At 36.1% G+C, this 20,355-nt stretch overlaps 1 protein-coding gene across 1 annotated transcript; it reads left to right on the top strand.

The window, feature by feature from the left end:
* The first annotated feature begins 1,808 nt into the window (after window positions 1-1,808).
* Window positions 1,809-9,949, top strand: LOC150083421 (uncharacterized). Its single transcript, XM_090377265.1, has 6 exons — window positions 1,809-1,978; window positions 3,952-4,007; window positions 5,236-5,337; window positions 6,265-6,300; window positions 9,398-9,430; window positions 9,756-9,949. Exons 1-6 carry the CDS (start codon window positions 1,834-1,836, stop codon window positions 9,807-9,809), a joined length of 426 nt encoding a protein of 141 aa, XP_090233391.1. The 5' UTR covers window positions 1,809-1,833; the 3' UTR covers window positions 9,810-9,949.
* Window positions 9,950-20,355: the final 10,406 nt, after the last annotated feature.

Here is a 20,355-nt window from a genome sequence, read left to right on the forward strand (position 1 = left end):
AGTGTACCATACACTTTCGATAAAGTGTATCGTACACTTTATCCAAAGAAAGTGTTCCATACTACAAGTACGAACCCCAGGCAGTAGTAGAGACCCGAACCCACAAGCTGTACTGGGACCGCGCTATTATAACGGATAAGACCATCCCGCACAACAGACCGGACATAACCCTTGTGGACAAGATGGAAAAGACTACCTACCTGATTGACATAGTGGTGCCGAACACTAGCAATGTCCAGAAAATCCATGCGGAAAGAGTTAGGAAGTACTTGAACCTAAGACATGAGATCAAGGAGATGTGGCATATGGAAGAAGTATCAACCATCTCAATCATCGTGTCAACAACCGGTGTGGTACCAAAGACTGTACATAGCAGCCTAGCAGCAATAGGTCTCCCAGAGAACACATACAAGGAACTCCAGAAAGTCGCAATCCTGAACACCTGTAGGACTGTCAGAGATTTCCTCGACCTACAGTAACACCAGACAACAACAACCACCTTGTGTACTTGGTAGCAGTACCCGTCACGGAGTGTAATCCCCCAATCAGGGAGAAATAATATAAGAAAAATTTAAAAAAAAAAAAAATAATAATAATACCAGTTGATTAAAGAAAGTGTACCGCATTACAAGTACGAGCCTCAGGCCGTGCCAGAGACCCCACTCACAAACTATACTGGGGCCGTGCCATAACAACGGATGAGACGATTTCACACAACGGATCAGACATAACCCTCATCGACAAGAAGGAAATGGCCACCTACCTGAACGACATCGCGATGCACAACCCCCACCAGCATCCTCCAGAAATAACTAAGGACGATCCCGATCATCGTGTAACCAACCGACATGGTGTCAAGAGGCTTCATAGCTCAGCAGCAATGGGCCTCCGTTTCTGGGATGGAAAAGACACCACCCATATGGAGAAAAAAAGAATAAGAAATGGAACAATAATAATCTGATATATTCAAAACCGGACTGATTAAGCTTCGCTTTATACACAAGAATTGATCGAGTATTGAATTTTTCAAAATATTGAAAGCATTTATTTTGTTTGCATTCCTCACAAAAACGTAAATATTGAAAGAACATTTCCAGAAATAAATGTTCAGCGATCAGATTTTGAATGTAATTGGATTTAAAAGAAACTTATATCATTGTTTTTATAATTAAATAAATATGTTTTAATATGCTTCCACATTTTTCTGCTTGCTTCCACGTTTTAAAGTGTTTAAAGTACGTACTCATTACTTAAATTGGTTTCGAAGCATTTAAATTGTTTTTAAAGTATGGACTTATGATCTTCACTCACTCAAAGATTTCGGTTGGTGATTCAATGTATTTTTGGTTCGGGTTTGCGGTCCGTTGGCCTCCGAATCTACGGTGTATAAGATCATTGATTTTTGTCGACGAGTGTGAGGAATCCATGTAAATTATTTGCACAGTTAATTCAACAACAGAGAGTATCAGCACAGAAGTGTTCTATCAACACATCATAGAGGTAATCCCTCATTTTATTTACTAATTATTTATTCATCGAATAAATAATAATTATAATCATATATACTTGCAAAGTATGTACTGCGAAATCGATATATCAAACATTTGAGTTAAACTCTAATTTTTTAGATGCTTTCATAAATGACCAAATGTTTCTTTGATAAGCTTAATCATTCTACCTATTTTTTTAATTTCCTGCGATAATGAGAAAGGAAAGGAAGTAATTCAAGGCCGGTGTGAAGTAATCAAGGAAACCTGCTGGTATAAAAAGATATTCGCAAGCCCTTACCCTATTCCATTCGTATTTTACTATCGAAATTTGCAAGAACGAAAGATGAGTTTTCGGCTTGCCTTATTCCTTGCGGGTGCAGCGTTATGTTCTGGATTCGCATTTCCAACAGGACAGGAAGTACCTCCTGAACCTCCTTCAGATACATCTGAGCCTCCCAGGATAAAAGATATTATGTCTGTTATCTGCAGTAAGTAATTCGTGATAGGTTTCTCATTTCAGTATGCCTTGCAGCGTATTCAATATCTTATTTCTATTTTAAAGAAAAGGTTGCGAATTTTTGTAAATAAACCATTTACATAAACATCGACTTAAAAGTTTTTTGTACTCCAAAGTTGGAATATTCTCTGTGTCTGCTACAGTTTTCATTAGAGATTCGTGCCCGTAACAACTTTACTTTTGTTAATGGTAGAAACGGTCTCCCTCATTCAAAACAACTTGTAGATTCTACCCTCATAGCGTGAAAAATGAATTCTAGTAGAATTTCGGCCATTTAATAAAAGATATTATTCGGTTGTTAAAATTTCATTAAACATATCTTCAAAGTCAAGAATTCTCTTCAAACGTGAGTTTTAAAAGTTTATGGACTACAGAAATTCTTAGTTAAATTACTATTTCAGAATAGGGAGAGTTGTTTTTAGAGAGAGGGCTGTTTTAGGGTTTTTGCGTGCTTCAGCAATCTCGGACATTGCGTCCTAAGCCATGAATTCGTTTGGAACAAGCAAAGTGAGCAACAAAATATATAGGAGCGTAATTTGGAAAAACCGACAGTCCGATGAAGCCCCTGATTCTCATTTTACAGAAGCGGGTTATGAAACCTGTAGGACTAACGATCTAATCTTCATCTAATACCTGTAAGACATTTTTGTATACAGCTACTATATACAAATTTGAAATTACAATTACAAATGTAAGACATTTGTAATTGTAATTTCAAAATGGTAGAATTAGGTGGCCTGAAAGAGCTGTACTTTTTAATTTTTGTTTATTTTAAAAAGATAAAGCGTGTTTTAAAAAGTTGTGGTCTTGAAGTGTAATGTGAACATTTGGTTTTTATTTAAAAATAAATTGATTAAATTTTTCTAAGCGATTTTTGGAAACACTCCAACTGGGACGATTGAAAAATTCTTTTAAAACAAAACTTATCTATTTAACGAGGATATAAATGAAACCTTCTTGGATTTTCTTTTCGCTGAATCCGAAAATTTTTTCATGAGCCCAATTCTACTTCACAGAAGACATCACATCTTTCACATTAGTTTCAGAACAGCAAAGAATATAAATCCATTGTATGTGGACTGTGGGATATGTTCTGCTTGCTTTCACATTAGCAATTTTTGAGTTTCTGCAGGACAACCATAGCCCTTGTTTTACATATACACTTAAATGTCAAATAAATCCCACGTAACGATTCTTCAGCAATAAACACCTAAATTGAAGCGTGAAAGAGTTGACTACAACATACATTGGACTCCTTAAATATTTGCTATTATATACAAATTTACATTGATTTTAGAAAACATCATCATTACTCACCAAAGTAACAAATACTTTCGGAAATTACTTTAGAACAGTCCCAATATGGCTTTTCTTCCAAGCTACTAGGATGACTCTCACAGCCTACAAGTCAATACTATTACAGAACATTAATATTAATAAATAACAGTAGGACCATCTGGAATTTTAAATCCACTACTTAAGTGTATTATGTGCATGAAATGCGTGTGTTCTCTGATCGATTTGCCTATTTTGCTGGACAAAATACCGAGTTTCCATTTCGGGGAACGTTATTATCTACGCCTCAGACCAATTAACTCGGCCAAGGAGTGAAAATAACCCATAAAAGTTCCTCGCGTAATTAACGGGATTCGAACCATAGGCTTTTCCATCAGGTGTGGGAAGGACGGTGAAGATTCCACTGTGCTACACGCGCAGACAACAACGATGGAATAACATCCTAACTCAATACAGAATGCAAACGTTTGTTGAATATAGTCTCCTTCCTCTTTAACGAATATCGTGACTACGATTATCATGACCTAAAACATACGATTAATTTGATCTTAACACTCACAAACAGAGATAAATTCTCTTCAGTGATTACACGAAGAGTTCTTTTCAATGGAGTTATTTATAAATTAAAACCTGTTACTCTGATTTCAGGGGACGAAGAAACCCGAAATAGAATTGCAGAATGTATTAAGTTACCCACTGCCGAGGTAAGAATACATCTTTGTACTGCACTCTTCTCTCTTAAAAATTAAACGAAATTAATAAACTACTCAATTAAAAATGTACATTTATTTATTGTTCCCGAATATGTTATTTGATGTTGTAAAGTAAAATTTACTCTTTAGATCATAGAAATTTATGTTAGCAACAGTAACACGCTGGTTGAGCAGTCATCTGAGTTTTAGTGTACTGTAAATACAATTAGTAATAACCTTTAGGTCAGCCTTCAAAAAAAAAAGTCTCTGTGTTGTCCCACATTTACTTTTTGAGTTAAAATTAAAAAAACAATTTTTATTGCACATCGGTAGCGCTCTTCTTTTACTAAGTAACTCTCCTTTTGTTGACAAAAAGGTTGCTAAGTAATTAGTTAATAATTGTATAAAGGTCATTTATAAATTATGCGAAGAGAAGTATTTTTTAACAATTTTCAAAGCTGGAGTTGTCCCGGCAACCTTGGCTCAGAGAGCCAACGTTGAGGCGGCGGTGGTGGCAAGACGCCTGCGCAGAATCTTGCACAGCCCTCATCTGCCAGTCGCTTTTCCCCCAAGACTTTAATCGCTTCTCCAGGAAGAAGTCGGAGTCGCTTTTCCCACCCTTTTTATTCAGAACAACTGGAAAGACTCAAATAGACAACGTTTTCGTTAGTTCCTCAGTTCTGGCCAAGACGGGGTACAAGAAACGTTTTCAGTTACCACAAAGCTCTCTATTTGAGATACTACACTAACGACCATTCGTGACTACGGACCCTTAATCCTGAGTGCCCGGCACTCAGTAGTTAACCGATTTTTAACAGACCAGCTGTAAAAGCATGAATTGTTGCTCTGTCACGTTGTACCTTTACTATTCGTGTTTTCAGTGACACTTCATTATTATTTACTTTCTTACTTAGTCTGAATTTTATTGCCGAAATTTTCTACTCATGCAAATAGAAAATTGATAAATGGGTATTAAAAAAAATGATCAATGCCCATAAACCTGATCTTTTCATTTACATCAAGTGATGTTCATTATCTGCAGATGACCGACCATTGACCAATCTCTATGGCTACTTGTGGATTGACATCTCTGCAGTTCTATAATATTTTTTCTTCTTCCATAGTCTTAGAATCACTTATCCATCCGAATTATTTTGGTCAGCTTCTCAGAATTTTAAAATGAAATTATGCCGTATGTGGACTAACTAAAATGGGTATCTAATGAAATTTCTTTCTATAGTTCAAGGATGCTCTTTCTCAATGTTTCTCGGAACACTATCCTGACAGTGAACACCCAGAGTTAACGTTTGTCAATCATTATTGTACAGGCGCTGCAAGTGAGGTATGTACTTTATTGAAACATATTTAGTAGACTATTATATCAGTATAACATCCCTATCTATGTTAATGAATTAATGTTTTAAAAATATATTAATGTCACTTTGCAAAAACAAGACACCTTTTATACAAATTACAAATAATGAAAATACGTTTTCGGTGTTGCTGCCTTAAATATTGCGCATATTTCTTGATTTCTCATTGTAATTAAGATATCCATTACAGAGAGAAATCGAGAAATTGGGGGACCCTGAACCCCAATTTAAATTTTAAGAAATTCAATTAGGAATCGTTATTGTACTACAAATTTAGGTGCGGATACAGGATTCTACCATTACTTAAGATTAGAAAGTTTAACCGCCAAAAATTGACGCACCAAGACTTGATGCAATAAGTCATTGTCATATTCTCTCTCTCTCTCTCTCTCTCTCTCTCTCAATATTTTCAAGTTTCCGATTATGTGGGCTACAGAGCTTCTCGCAACTAAATACCTCAAAGGAGACCTTATTGGAGTTTATAAGGCTCTCAGAAGGTTAGGAATCTTCATTGATTCAATAAAAAGAATGAAGGTGGAATTTTCACTGTTATAACCAGAACTAGGAGCCTTAAATTCAAATTTCAGTTGTTGAGATTCAGACTAGTTTATAGGATGTTTTAGTTTAGCCAGCGAATCATTGATTATGGGAGAAAATTAACCTTCAGAGATATCACCAGATTCATTAACTGATTGTGTCTTTTTATGCTCTTGTTTCGGTCTATCCAACCTATTTCTTTGCTGGTTAAAGCCAATTTGTACACAGTTTCCTTAATCTTCATTTTTTCATTCTTTGTGGAATGACGTAAAGCACTCAGCGATTTTATAATCACAGTTATTTTATGTTGTGATTTTCAACTTGTAATTAACAATCTCTTACTTTCTTTATATTTATAGGTGAATGAATGCATACAAGAAAAAACTGCAGATATAGTAAGTATTTTCTGAAGAAATTTTCTTCTGGCTTTTAATAAAAATGGTTTTCTTTAAATTTTCAATTTATAAGACACTTGAAATGAAAAGTTAAAATGCCCCCATTGGAATAGGAAATCTTCTAATAAGTCGGTTAGCTTTCTCTGACTATATAAATGAAACCCACAAGATGATGATACACTGGTTCGCGTTTAATCTGGCATTGTCCTGCCTTACATTCGACAACTCAGTTACTCTAATTTGTCGGGAATGCGTACTTTCAGATGGTACTTTGGACACCTTGGAATAAATTAGGTTTTTTCAAGGTACGTTGTGACTAAGGATCCCATGGCGGAGGTGAATTTTTCTGTCTGTAGAAGAAGATGAAAACCTTTCAAATGTTTCTCCAATCATATCTTCATATTTCTTTTCCAAAGTAGTAGTAGTAGTAGTAGTAGTGGCATGTGATGCAAGAAAGCACATGTATGAGCTTATGCAGCATCAGCCAAAAAAAAAAAAAAAAAAAAAAAATCACACCATTCCCTCCAAATGCCTGTCCAGTTCCTCCTTAAATTTATTCAACCTATCAACTTCCACAACGACAGATGGAAGTTTGTTCCAGCAATTAACCACCCGCTGGCTAAAGGCAAATTACCGCACATCTATTCTACATCTGTCCTTTCTTAATTTGAATTTATGCCCCCTAAGGTTCGTAATCTGAACAAGTGGAAGGATCCCATCAGAATTCAGCGTGCTCAACCCTTTCAAGGCCTTATACACCTCAATCACATCACCGCGCAGGTGCCTAGTCTCCAGCCACTGCAATTTGTAGAACTTAAGCCTCTCTTGGTAAGAGGATACCTTCATTCCCCTCACCAATCTTGTTGTCCTTCTCTGTACACGCTCAAGCAAATCTACATACTTTCTAAAATGGGGCCTCCAGACATGTACGCAGTACTCAAGGCGTGGCCTGACCATTGCCTTACCTTATACAGAGGGACAATCACCTCCTTTTCCCTGCTAGCAAAATTCCTCTATATCATTAACAAGCCCTATTACAAGCACTGGCAGCTTGTCTGAATTGCTCAGAAAACTTCATATCTGACTACACAATTACTCCCAGGTCTTTTTCATTTACTACCACCTTAAGTTTAGTACCACACAGTTGGTACGTTTCTCTGGGGTTACTTCTACCCCAGAGAAATAACCCCAGTTATGGTGTCCAGCTGATTCCACATCATCACTTGAAGTCGGTGTGTTTAGAAAGTCCACTTGCGGAGTCAGTATACAAGTTTGGGACATTCCAGGGGCTCCCATCAACACGTATTAACATCTTTCATAACAATATTTATTACTACTGTATACAAAATAATGTCGATTGCTACCTAAAATAAATTGTAAAGTGGAGACATGGGGACAATAATGTTTTTTTTCTTTTTCTCGTAAAACGTAAGACATTTTGAAACAATTGTTTCCACTCAGGTATATAGGCCTTTGATTTTACGTAACGACATGATTTAGACCTCTAAGGTCCACTTAAATACAGAATACATAAATGTTGAAAATAGATTACATAAGTGCTATATTTTCATAAGCCCTTCTTATAACCAACCAATTTCTGAGTAATAGCTTCTTCCCAATAGCTACTGCTATTGAGTTCCATGGCCTCTCTCGGTTCCATCTACTTGAAACGTATAACCCAAGATGTGAATGTATTTAACTTTATATAATAAATAACAAACTGGCTCGCCAATTGTGGGAAGGTCAGTTTTATTTCAATCTGTAGGATTTATAGCATACAATATAGCATAAAATACATTGAGTAGACTCCATCATTATGTAAACCTACCAAATAGCGAGGAGATCTCAATTTTGCCTTCAGAAAATCCTGCATTCGTAATGCCATGGATGCAATTATGTATTAGCGAGATGCATGTGCCTTCAATTGCTTCCCACCGTTATTGCAATTTGGATAGTGGAAGATCTCTTGTCCAAAGGGCTCCCAATCAAAACCTACTGCTCGATATGTCTAACAGTGATAAAGGCTAATCAGTGTAATAGAATTCATGTATCATGTTTAGTGTTCGGATGCATTGTTTACATTAAGTGACTGGCCACTTCACCCAGACAGTTGCAGATACTTTTAACCATCTCTGCCACTTGGCGCCGGCTAGTTTAGTATCCAGCTTACGAATGCTTTCTTGCGAAAGAACCATCCCCCTTTTCTTGCCCAAAGACAGGGAAGAGTACACCCATTCAAGGGTTAATTCTGTCTAAACTCTAGCACCTAATTGAAAATAAAAATATAACCCCATTTAGCCCCATACAAAACAGTCCAATTCGGAATGGTCCACAATGGGTTGATTATATATCAAGTAGTCAGAACACACCATTTGTATTTTGAAAAAAAAACCCCCCAAAAGTCCAGTCTTCAAAAGTCACTCTCGTGTTCCTGGAACCAGTTCTGTACAATTCTGGCATTGTGATATGGTGCATTTTCCTGCTTAAAGAAGAAGTTAAGACGAGTCGTGCATTGGGAAATGCCTCTTCGGTTACCACAGCTGTACTGGATTATTATTTGACTGACCGTAGCTCTTCTGCTTTCCTGCATACGTTTTGTTATTATCAATTTTTGTTAGTTTTCTCAATAATTATCTTAAATTAATTTAACCTAAATTGAAATGAATTACAGGTAAACGAAAACAAAGGATTCTTATAAAAAATACATTTCTGAATATGAATCGCAGTCATTGCACAAAATAATTTTCAAAAAACCCACTTTTTATTCAAACCTGTTTCTTTCGTTTCTGTCTAAAGATGAACTTCAGACGTATCCAGGTTTGAAGTCATTAAGCAGATTTTATCATTCTAAAGATTGCAAAAAAACAAATTCTAGTTTGAGTAATTCCTAAGTTGTCTAATTTTCATTACAGTTCGCAATACAAACTGGTAATTCGTTTCGATGTATTCAGTTATGCATAGACATTTAACCCTTCCTTTAAAACCGTTTAACTTTCCCTCCCCTCCCCTCAAAACAAATTCTTTGAATTCAGGTTGATAGTTTTTAAGCATGCCCAGAGAAGAAAGTAATTCTGAGTTATTTCTTTACCACTTTCAGGCGCCAGACAGTGAAGATGTCAAGGAAGCTGTGGTAAGCCTTTTTTCTTCTTACATAAATCTTGTATTGAAGTAGCCATTGAATTTCATATTTAGTTTCGTTAAAATTTTATTTCTGTTAAATTTATTTGAAATTTAAGAAATTGATTTAATTAAAAAAAAAAAGAAAAACCTCGAATAATGTTTCACTTTTAATTTTAGAATAATTATAAATGAACTAACACAAACTCTTAAATTTAAAATATGATGCATAAAATTATATTTAAAATACGATATAGCTAATTTTATTTCATATTTAAAATATGATGAATAAGTATGCTCAGAAGCAATATATGGTGATGCTTTTATTTCATTTTAAGGAGTGCATGAAGGATTTCGTTGAAGAGGTGATGGGAGTGCGCAGCAACATTTGATTTCAAAATTCTGAAGAAAATGAAACTAATGCTAAGAAGTATTCCTTAGTTTCTAATCCACATACTTATCCAGTCACCATTTCAACTGATATTATAAATGTTGTTTTCTTGAGAATATAACTAATAAAAAAGTAAAAGAAGAGATGAAATCGTTTTTGAAATATAACGTAAAATTCTTTTAATTCAAGATTACTTTTGGTTTCATTCATACATGCTTATTTGAGAATCAAAATGGTGAAGTAAGAATGTATATATTTTTAAAAAATATTTTAGAAGAACGTTAAGATTTCTCACATTGAACAGCCATTAACATGGACGACATACATCTTTTATGCAATCACTTCAAGCAGTTTGATAATCGATTCAATCAGATTTCTTTTTAGTTAAGAAATAGTTCTTCCAGCATTTACATTCTGATTGTTCTGCACTTTGCCACTGTTTTCATCTTTATACTCTATAATTACTTCTTGAATAGTTATTCGCTATATAAAGCTATTTTTCTGTTTCTCATTCTCTTCTTGTTTTCTCCTTTTTAACTGTGAAGCGATCATTTCAACTACTTAAAAATCTAGTTATGTTTCCTTAAATAGTAAGTTTTTACCAGTAAAACTATATCTTCATTATCAGACCTAGATAAAGTGGATTTTACACTACCCTGGAAACAAATATCTGGATCCCCCTTATGTCCATTGAACCTGTCTTTCGTGGCAGTCTAGTGGACACGATACATCTTCGTTTGACACTCGTTTGAAAAGGTCTGAGTTTGTTTACCGTCGAAAATTGGAGAAATTTCTAAAGAACTCTTCATTGGGTGCTGTTGATAGCCTATCTGAGGAGGTGGGAGTGGGGTTCTCCAATGAGTTATTACGGGTTTTTCTGCAGGGCACAAGATAGAAGTCATATCGGCCCATGAACACACTTTTAAAGACATATATCATGAAATGGAAATGTGAGGATATTACCACAACCATTCAAAAAAGCACAGGAAAATCACGGTAGTTCATTTCTCGTGAGAAAGGGATTACTCCAGATGTTCCAAAAAACTTTGTAATTCAACGATGGAATAAAGTTTCAACTGCAGTTAATGTCTCAACAGATGTTAAACACACATTGCTTTTAGTGGAAGAGCGGTGGCCCATAATCCAAACATCAGGAATGATGACTTGAAGATTTCAGCTGGAATGATTCGTGTCAACAATGAAATTCGGTGGTGATATGGTTAAAGTGTGACGTTAGATCTCGTGGTATGGCCGAAGCAATTAAGTGGTTGTGGTGAGAATCATGAATCCATAAGCCTACCTGAATATTTGGACAATATGATACTACCTGCGATGAGGGAGTGCTTTGGTACACACCCTTATTTATTTCAACAGGACCATGCCAGATCGCTTTGCTATGTAATTGTATCCACTGTAGTACCACACAGTTTTTATATATAAATAACCGTGGGGTAGGGTTGACCTAGAAGGGTTTTCTACGAAATTTTACTTAATAAAAGAGAGGTGATAATAAAATACACTTTTAGAGAAAATTAGGTTAAATAAACATTTTTGTTTTTTTTAAATAATAACTGCTTATTTAAATGAGCAGCGAGTTAAGTAAAAATTAATGCTGTAATATGGGATCAAATAAATCGCACTGATAGCATAGAAAAGATAGAAGAAAAATATAAATAAATAATCGTAAACCAAGGTACATAATAACTTATCAAGAAGCCACAACATGACCATGGTTTATGGAAGCACAAAGGAATTCGATTACCAGACAGTTTAGTACAAGTTTGGCTTAATTTTACTAAACTCGTATTTTATTTTAAATTTGGTAAGTTTCTCTATCTTAAATTTTCTAAATTAAACTGAATGGCAATGGAGACGCGTCTCACAACGAATGTCTGAAGGTCAGTAAAGAGGCCTAATATCCACTGTGACTGTTTAAAGGAAAACGGACACCATGTGAGATGACTGAAGTTCGCTTTACAATACTGCAAAGAAACAACTTATCAAGTAACAGCCAGGAAAAATTTACAAAGCCTTCCTTTCTAATAATACGACAAATACTCCTAAATTTATCAAAAACCACTTACTTGCCAAACACCAAATGGAATTTGATCAAACAATTATTTAAGGTCAACTCGTAAGTTAACCTTAATTAATGGTAGAAAATGTTGTGTAACTCGTACAGCTTGCCACAAAATTAGATACAGTTGAACTCCGATGAGTCCTGTTTGTTTTGTTAGTTTGTTTTGTTATTTGGTTTTTAGGAGCATTAGCAACTAAGGCCATATTACTCCGGGATATGCGGTGGTTATTCCCTGACCTTTCCGCATCCTCCGTATTTGGTGGTGACGGGCTGAGTCCTGTTTAAGCCTATAAACAGATTCTAGACGTTGGTTCTTCTGGAGACCTGGAGAAATACAGTAATTTCTCTCCAACATCAGAGAAAGGGTCACTTAAGATGGAGGTGGTATTCTTGGTGGGGCAGAATAATAATGAACGGCTGAACTGCTCTTCAGATACCAAGAACAGATCATCGAACAGATCGTAGAATAAAAATAAAAAAAACAAAACACCAAGAATCCTCTGACACGTTAAGAAATTAAAAGAATTGTGTTGCTTCCCTGAAGCTGACGGGGATTTTCGACTAGGGTCATGATCACAGGAAAGTAAAACCACCGGTTTGTGACGGAATTTATAGCATGGAGATTAGTTGTTATCTTGGGACATGTCTGTGAAGGACCATGAATCTGGAATGAGGTTGGGGCGACTTACATTGACTGAATTTTGATGCAATTTAATTTCAAGGGCAACGATTACAACAAATTATTAATTTCTCAGCAATTAATAATTTGGTGTAACCATGCTGGATGCTAAGTATTTTTGCTTCGTTGAATAGAAAGGAGTGACCTTCACTGATCACATGGAAGGCAAGTTCCGAAGCAGAGGAGCGGGACGCAAGGACGGACGTTGAATGTTGTTTTATTCTCGTATTGAGTGTACAAGTAATTGATCCTTGGTATAAAGAGCTTCAATTCTTTCAAAATACATTGTAGACTAAATCATTTATTTGGAATGTGGATTGTACTTCATGATTATTAAGGACTACGTGTAGTTTCTTTGTGGGTTTGGCTAATCAAGTTCGTTAGATGGTAACATGTTATCCAAACAGCTCAGCTGATCAAGGGAGGGACATATCTGCTCTATCACTTGGTCTATAATTTTCGATGATGAGTCTATGGATGTCTGGAGCATCAAGCCTTCCCGTTATAGGTTTAACGAGGGTGTTTATTTTCCAAGAACTCTTGCTAAACGTATGTTAGCATGGGCGTATTTTAAGAACAAATGGAGTTGTTTTCAGCACTGAGAGTGAGGCTGTCTTGGAGATGGTGAGGAAGTTCCAAATATTCGGCTAAGCCATTTTAATATCCAGTACTCCAGTCGGATATACTGTTTCAGATGTGCATGTGGGGCCGTTACCCAAATCACTAAGGCACAAAGAGCAACAAGGGTGATGCGTCTCTCTGCATATTGACATATCAAGAAATTCATATCAAAATATACATAATTTGTATGAAACGAATGAAAAATAAAGACTATCAGAGTTTTGTCAAGAAATGTTTATTTTAATTTTTTTAAACGTAAACGACAGAAATTTATAGTAAACGAATCTTGCATGGCATTCTCGTATTTAAATACGTGTTATTAGCGAAGAAGCTGGAAATTTTGGGCCCCGATTTCAAAGTCCACCGAAGAGCCCTTCTCCCTGTGTTCATTAACGTGAAATGCGAATGACTTATTCGTAAAAATATTATTTAAAGAATGAATATTTTAAATAATATTAAACAAATATAAACCATAAAAAGGTCAGAGTTGGTATTTTAAAATATGAAATAAGAAACTTTCTAAGAAATGGCACTTCAGTTCGTGCCTTTGTACTCAACATGCATTTGCTGATTGGTATCCTAAAAGGAGAGTTTTTTGAAAGGTTGTGGTATAAGCTCGGTTTTGGTATAGATTCTCGGTCGTACTTGATTTACACTCCATCTGAAGGAGGCATTTTCTTATGTCTTGGCAGAATCCCTTATCTGTTATAATGACACGTTAAAATAATTTACAGACATTGAATTGGGAATCACCAACTAGCAGCATTCAAGCTGAGTAAAACATAACGAGGTGTTGTCAGTTCGCTCATAAAAGTCGCTTTTGCTCATTTTTTTGTTATAATTGATGAATTATTAATATTTTTTGAAGGGCCTGAAAAATGACGAACTGTATACATTAAACTATTCGTAATCTTAATTACTTGCCATTTTTTTATTTGATAAGTTTTGTGGGAAGTAAAAATGTTATCCCGGATATATGAAATAAAAGCGCCAGGAAATGATAAAAAAAAAAATCCGCCTGTTTATTTGATAAGCCCAATCAGTGGTCATTAATTTTACAGTTCCTAATAAAGGAAGTAATTTAGGGGCTTCACCCCATCACGTAGCCAACTTTTGTAATAATACGATTATTTAGAAGTAATGGTTTTCTGCATTTAGATTTCGCACTATTAGAAATTAGAAAAACTTCAATAAGGAGATGAGCAGCGTTCATGAGTACCGAGTGCAGAAGTTGGTGTGGTCTGTGGTAAATATTCGTCTTACGTTTCGAGTATTTCCTTTCAGTATATCGTATACAGTATGGGATGGTTTATCCGGTATGCTTCGCATCTGAGGGTTGTCTCATAGTGGGTGTATAGGGAAGTTGGATCACAAGGCTTAAAATGTGCAAAAACGAACAAGCAAAAATTATACATATAAAGAAAACATTAACTCATTTTTCTCTTTTTTCATTGTTTGGCTTTCATATGAAGGAATGGCGAATTTGTTTATCATCAATTACTTGGAATCATCGAAGTTAAAAAATCTTTACAACTATGGGAAGATGAATTAGTTGTAGAGACAGGATTGTAAATTTAAGGTTGGGATCCACGCATTCATGGCTGCAGGGAAGCGTTCATCGTACAGAATAATATTGTACAAATTTGGAGACCAGACCAATCAGTTTTCTGAAATTTTAAATGTAGTCGTGCAACCAGAGTTTTTCTCATCATATAAATCTCCATCTTTACGAATATGTTTTCACTCTCCAGATAAACATGTGGAAATATGACTTCATGAAAGGCACTAACAGAAACGCTGTAATCAGTCAAATAACAACCCGATCCAATACAACAGTGGTTACGAAACAAGCATTTCAGAACACACAACTCGTCATGCCTCATCATGCATACGGTGGGCTTAGATGAATCAGAGTTCCTAGTGTGTCGCACTGATTGGAGGCTTAGAATATGGTCCAATAAGCCATATACGTGGATTCGCCGTTCCACATGACAACAATGTAGTTTGGTGATAGTGGCATAACGATGTGGAGAATGTTTTTGTGGTGCTCACTACGCATCTTGATATTAGCGGAGCGACATTTCGATGCTACAGACAACCTGCTGCATCGAAATTGGATTCCAAATGAAAACTTACAAATGGAAACAATTTACTGATGTGTCGAGTTCTTTCAGATGGAAGAACACTTGGTTGGGATGGAAGAAGCCAGGCACATCTCTTCACAGCTGCAGGGAAGCGGATGGATTCTTCTACCAGAACAATGCGTAATGTCACAAGGTCAGAACTATTTCCAGAAACATGACAGGGAATTCAGCAAAATTGGAGACAGTGGTCTCCACTGTCTCTAGATATCTCAGTCCAATGAAGCACCCGTGGGATAAGGTGGGAACTGTTTGGTTGTAGATTTTTACTCTGAGCTGTTGGTAGTAGAAATATGATACTTTTCAATTCGCAAAAACTGTAGGAAGCAACCGTGAAGTAGCGTCTCTATGGCACGCTTTATGCACTTTGTTGGGTACTTATTATGAGGAATACACGTTGTCCTGAGTTCTAAGCAGGAACCTACTTGCTGTTTTTTAGGTGTACTCCTGCTACTATGCAGGAGAACCTAATAAACGGGACTGAATTACCAGCATCAGTTTATTAATTTTTTTCTCAACGCCTCTTTCCATAAGCCCGTGATGGTGTTGTGATGGTGCCTGTATTGTTCTTGGCAATAAAATGAGAATTTATTCATTCGTGTTTGTTATGATAGACCATTACATATCGCACACCAATTCATGTGGTTTATCATGAATTATATGTGTAAAACTGCAGGCCAATTTTCAGCTTCGTCTCATCGTGTCTACCTGACTTCCTTATTTATTTTATTTTTCTGTTTTCTTACTGCTTGCTGTTTTCATTATTATGTAAAAAAATATATATTCTCTAAATCCCCTCGCCTCTGGCTGTTGTTTCGTTCATAATTTGAGATTTATCGCTAATGACACTTTTGCAACATTTCACTCAGATAATTCTCTATTGTATTGACATTGCCAGGGCGGCTTCAGTTTGTACAATTATGCTGTGTCAAATGCATGGTACTTTTGAAATACGCTGTAAGAAATACAGCAAAATACTACAAACAGGACTTGGAATTCAAAAACCTTAATACATAGTGCGACCAGCTTTGCCTGTATTCCAGCGTCTGCCGTCCCTTGCGCTGTATGGTGGTTATCCTACAATTGGGTATGCAGATACATAGTTCTCTACGGACGGTTGTCTAAAGTTCCTGTGGCCTCTTGGTCCTGCTCCCTATTTTGATTAGAGGACACGTGAGGCACAGCTACCTTTATTTATGTGATTTTGTCTGAGTTGATACATATCCACAGTGGGAGGGGACTTCTGGCAGAGTATTCAATATTTGCGGATGAGTGCCCGAAAGCTCTTTATCATATAGTGTGTGTGCGCTTGTCGATTTCCTTGTTTTTTATTGATGGTTTCATACAAAAGGTCTGTTCTGTTGTGCACAATTCGCGATTGCAATTCTTTGAACCACAATCCGAACTTCAGGAGATGAAATATTTCCCGAAAAGGCAATGGCATAAATTTTATTATAGGTCCTAATTAACTGTATCTCCATCCTCTTAATTCTTATCGGAAAAACCATATTTTCTTGAAAAGAAAGCATGATATGTTTAATTTGAATTTGCAGACTGAAACGATATAATTATCAACGATGTCGTTGCAGTCCTCAAGTCATTTTCTTATTCACCACGCCGATCATCAGAAAAATTACTTGAACGTACTCATAACGAATAAATTTACGAAAAATATTTTTTGCCCTCACATGAATTCTTTTTTGGAATATCCTCCTAGGAATTCTGCAGGAGACATGGTTCATTCCCTTGTATTAGGAGATGAATGCTGTCGGCTGGAATGTCGATTGGAAATATTCGATGATGTGCAAAGTAACAGCCATGCTTACTCTCCAGTAATAAATATTGATATTTATTACTGGAAAAACTGTCGGATTGTCAAGCGGATCGTTTTCTAAGGGATTTATCATTATATAAATTGTATTATTATTAGCAACAGTATCACACTGAGTAAATGATGCAAGGAAGCGGACTTTTTCTGAATCTTTCAAAGAAAAGTTCTAGCTTCCCCATCGTGAAGAAGTGACCATCCAATTTCGCTTTGAAATTTACCAAACTGTCAACCTCGACTATTGTGGCAGGCAAAGCCTGGTCTATTACTGTTCAGATATTTCTATTTGTGCTTCCCTCTGTTTATTTTCTCCTCTGTCAGTGGAAATATACCGCTCCCATTCCTTTTACTGATGCTCTTCAGGGGCTTGTACACCTCCAACCGCACTTCGTTAATGATGTCTAGTTGCCAAGTTTAGAGGTCTGCACCTTCGAAGCCATTCTTTACACGGGTATCGATGCACACGGAAGGTATATGGGTATCGATGCACCCTTCATCTACTCTAGTTGCCTTCTTTGTACTCTTTATAGCCCTCTTTTTTGAAAATTCTCTTTTTTTTTCGAGTCGGCTCGAGATTTCAACAATTAAATGCATATCCCCATCGTCTTATAAAAATAAGATAATGACATCTTTTTCCCTGATTTCGGAGATTTTATATGATAGACAAGGCCCCATTTGGCTTCTAAGCTACATGTTTACACTGCAAGATAATTTTTTATTGAATTGAATTGTAACTCATAAGCCCTTTTCATTCTGAACCATGTTTAACTTCGCTCCCAATAACTTGCCGATAACTGGATTTCTATTTTTAAGGCGCAAACATTTATATTACAAAAATCACATTTCCGGTTACCCTTTTTAAAACTATTCATGTAGCGGAAATAAGTCATTTTGAAGTAATATGGCCTAGTTATCGGCGTTATTCATCCTTTCTATCATTAAATCGTCATCAAACTTCGCAAACTTCCCCTGCCCTCCCTTATCACTGTCAATAAGGATTACAAGAAATAGAACTGTCTCCAGTACTGATCTCCGAGAGACTTCACATTGGTGAAGTGGTTTATCCTTATGAATATATATTTCTGACAGCTGTATTTCTATCTTTTAACCAGCCTTGATCTAACGAAGGATCTTTCCATTAATCGTACTTTGTTCCTGTTTATATTGTAGCTTTTCAAGGGGAATCGTATCAAAAGCTTTAATGAAACCAAGATAAATAATAGTAAAGATGTTTCTTGCATCCTACTGTTTTATGACTTCGTCATAATAATTAACTAGATTGTTTGTGCAAGACATCCTCTTCATGAATCCATTATGACCCATTAAGGATTCCGTTCCTCTCCAAATGGATCATAGTGATTTTAACTTCTGTGGTGGGTAAAATAACAGAGCCTCCAGTTAGGATACAATGCAGGAATTATGGGGAATTGCCTATCACAGAAGTAAAACTATTTAGTCTATAGTTGTTCATAATGTCTCTCTCACCTACATCCTGGTTTAGGGTTACTTTAGCGCATTTCCAATCCAGGGAAAGAGAGTCTGCTCGGAGTCCAATGGTGAACTGATCCCATTATCGTCCTCAGTGGGATCATATACTGTCACATGAAAACCATTTTTAATATAATAGGATCTATAGCATTCGTCCTGAAGTTTTACCTTTGTTTACAGTCAATGTTTTTTCAATATACCTTTTTCAGAGACTGACATACCACTTAGTTCACAGCACTGTTACTCCTTCTCACTGATTCTTTGATTAGAATGAATATAAACTGTAAAGATCGCTATGGAAATCGATTTTAATACTTGATTTTTTCTTAAATATTATATTTAATGCGTGCATAATTAACAACTCGAAATTCTTTAACCATTATGTGCTGATGCTCGTTTATACCCAGTTGTACGTATGACAGGGAGCTTCAAGAAATCGAGTAATTCAGGAAAGGAAATGTTTTTTTTGAAAGGGATACATATGATGACTGACAGGAATGTGTTCAGAAACATAATTTGTATGCAGTTAAACATCACATTCGACTGCATAAATAGATTGTATAACGTTTAAAATATTTTGTACATGGATTAATCATAAAGGTCTAAGAAGAATGTATATTTTAATGCGTAGTCAGAGCGAGAATGACTATTGACGTGCCATATATTTTTCGTATCTCACGCCAGGCTGTTTTAAGATTTTTGATAGGTAGCAGCATAGCCAAAGTACTAGCATTTATCCAACTCAACTTGTGTGTAGTAGTTTTTAGTTAGAAAATAATCGTCAATTTTGATAGTCCAATTTCCGTGCTAACTATATACATCCAGCCAGTAATAAGCTGGTAAGATATCCCTCTTAAAATTTCGTTTCGTCCAAGAAGAATTTGAAAACCTTGTTTAAGAGAAGTTATCTCCTTACTGTTTGCGGTAAGTGATAATGGGATTAAATGGAAAAAGAGTCGCGAGCATTAAAAACTATTTACTGTGAGATCCCATAGAGGAATGTACACTTTTCACCATTTATCATGATAGAGGTTTTGCGCAATGTTAAAAACATGCCACGGAACCAAGACTTCGTAAAATGAACTTTCTCATTGTCTTCCGTTGGTAATTGAATGATAGGAAGAGCTAAAAATAGACGCCATTCCAATCCTCCTTACACTTTTTATATTACACAGCCGAACTTCTGGGATCACTGCTCTTGGCGCGTTCCTCCCCCTTATTTCCGGTCTTCAGCACAGCTGCTAGCAAACCGTAACCGGCTAATACTAACCGAAAGATTCCAGCCAAAGCAAATGCTGCCCTCACTGCAAGCCATCGACGGGGACCTCCAAGAAGTGGTCAATAATAAAAAATACAGGAAGGGTATCCTCGTCGAACTGAAAATGTAAAACTGTTCTTTGTTAATAATCTGATGTAACTTATGTTTTTCTCATGTATCTGATGTAACTTATGTTTTTCTCATGTATCTGATGTAACTTATGTTTTTCTCATGTATCTTTTGTAAATATGTTTTGTAAACCCCTGGCACCACCATGCCGTGACGGGACTAATTGTATGTCTATCATTGCTGCAATTAAAGATTCTATTCTATTCTATCTTCATGTCGCATTGCTGGATTGCGGCGTTAAGGCGAGCTTCAAGGAGAAGAATCAGGGACAGGGAAGTACAATTTAAGGATGCGGCGTCTGTACTCCTTATCACTAGAAACTT

Source organism: Mastigoproctus giganteus, chromosome 7 (genome assembly GCF_048544385.1).
Source record: "Mastigoproctus giganteus isolate SK-2022 chromosome 7, ASM4854438v1, whole genome shotgun sequence".
NCBI lineage: Eukaryota > Metazoa > Arthropoda > Arachnida > Uropygi > Thelyphonidae > Mastigoproctus > Mastigoproctus giganteus.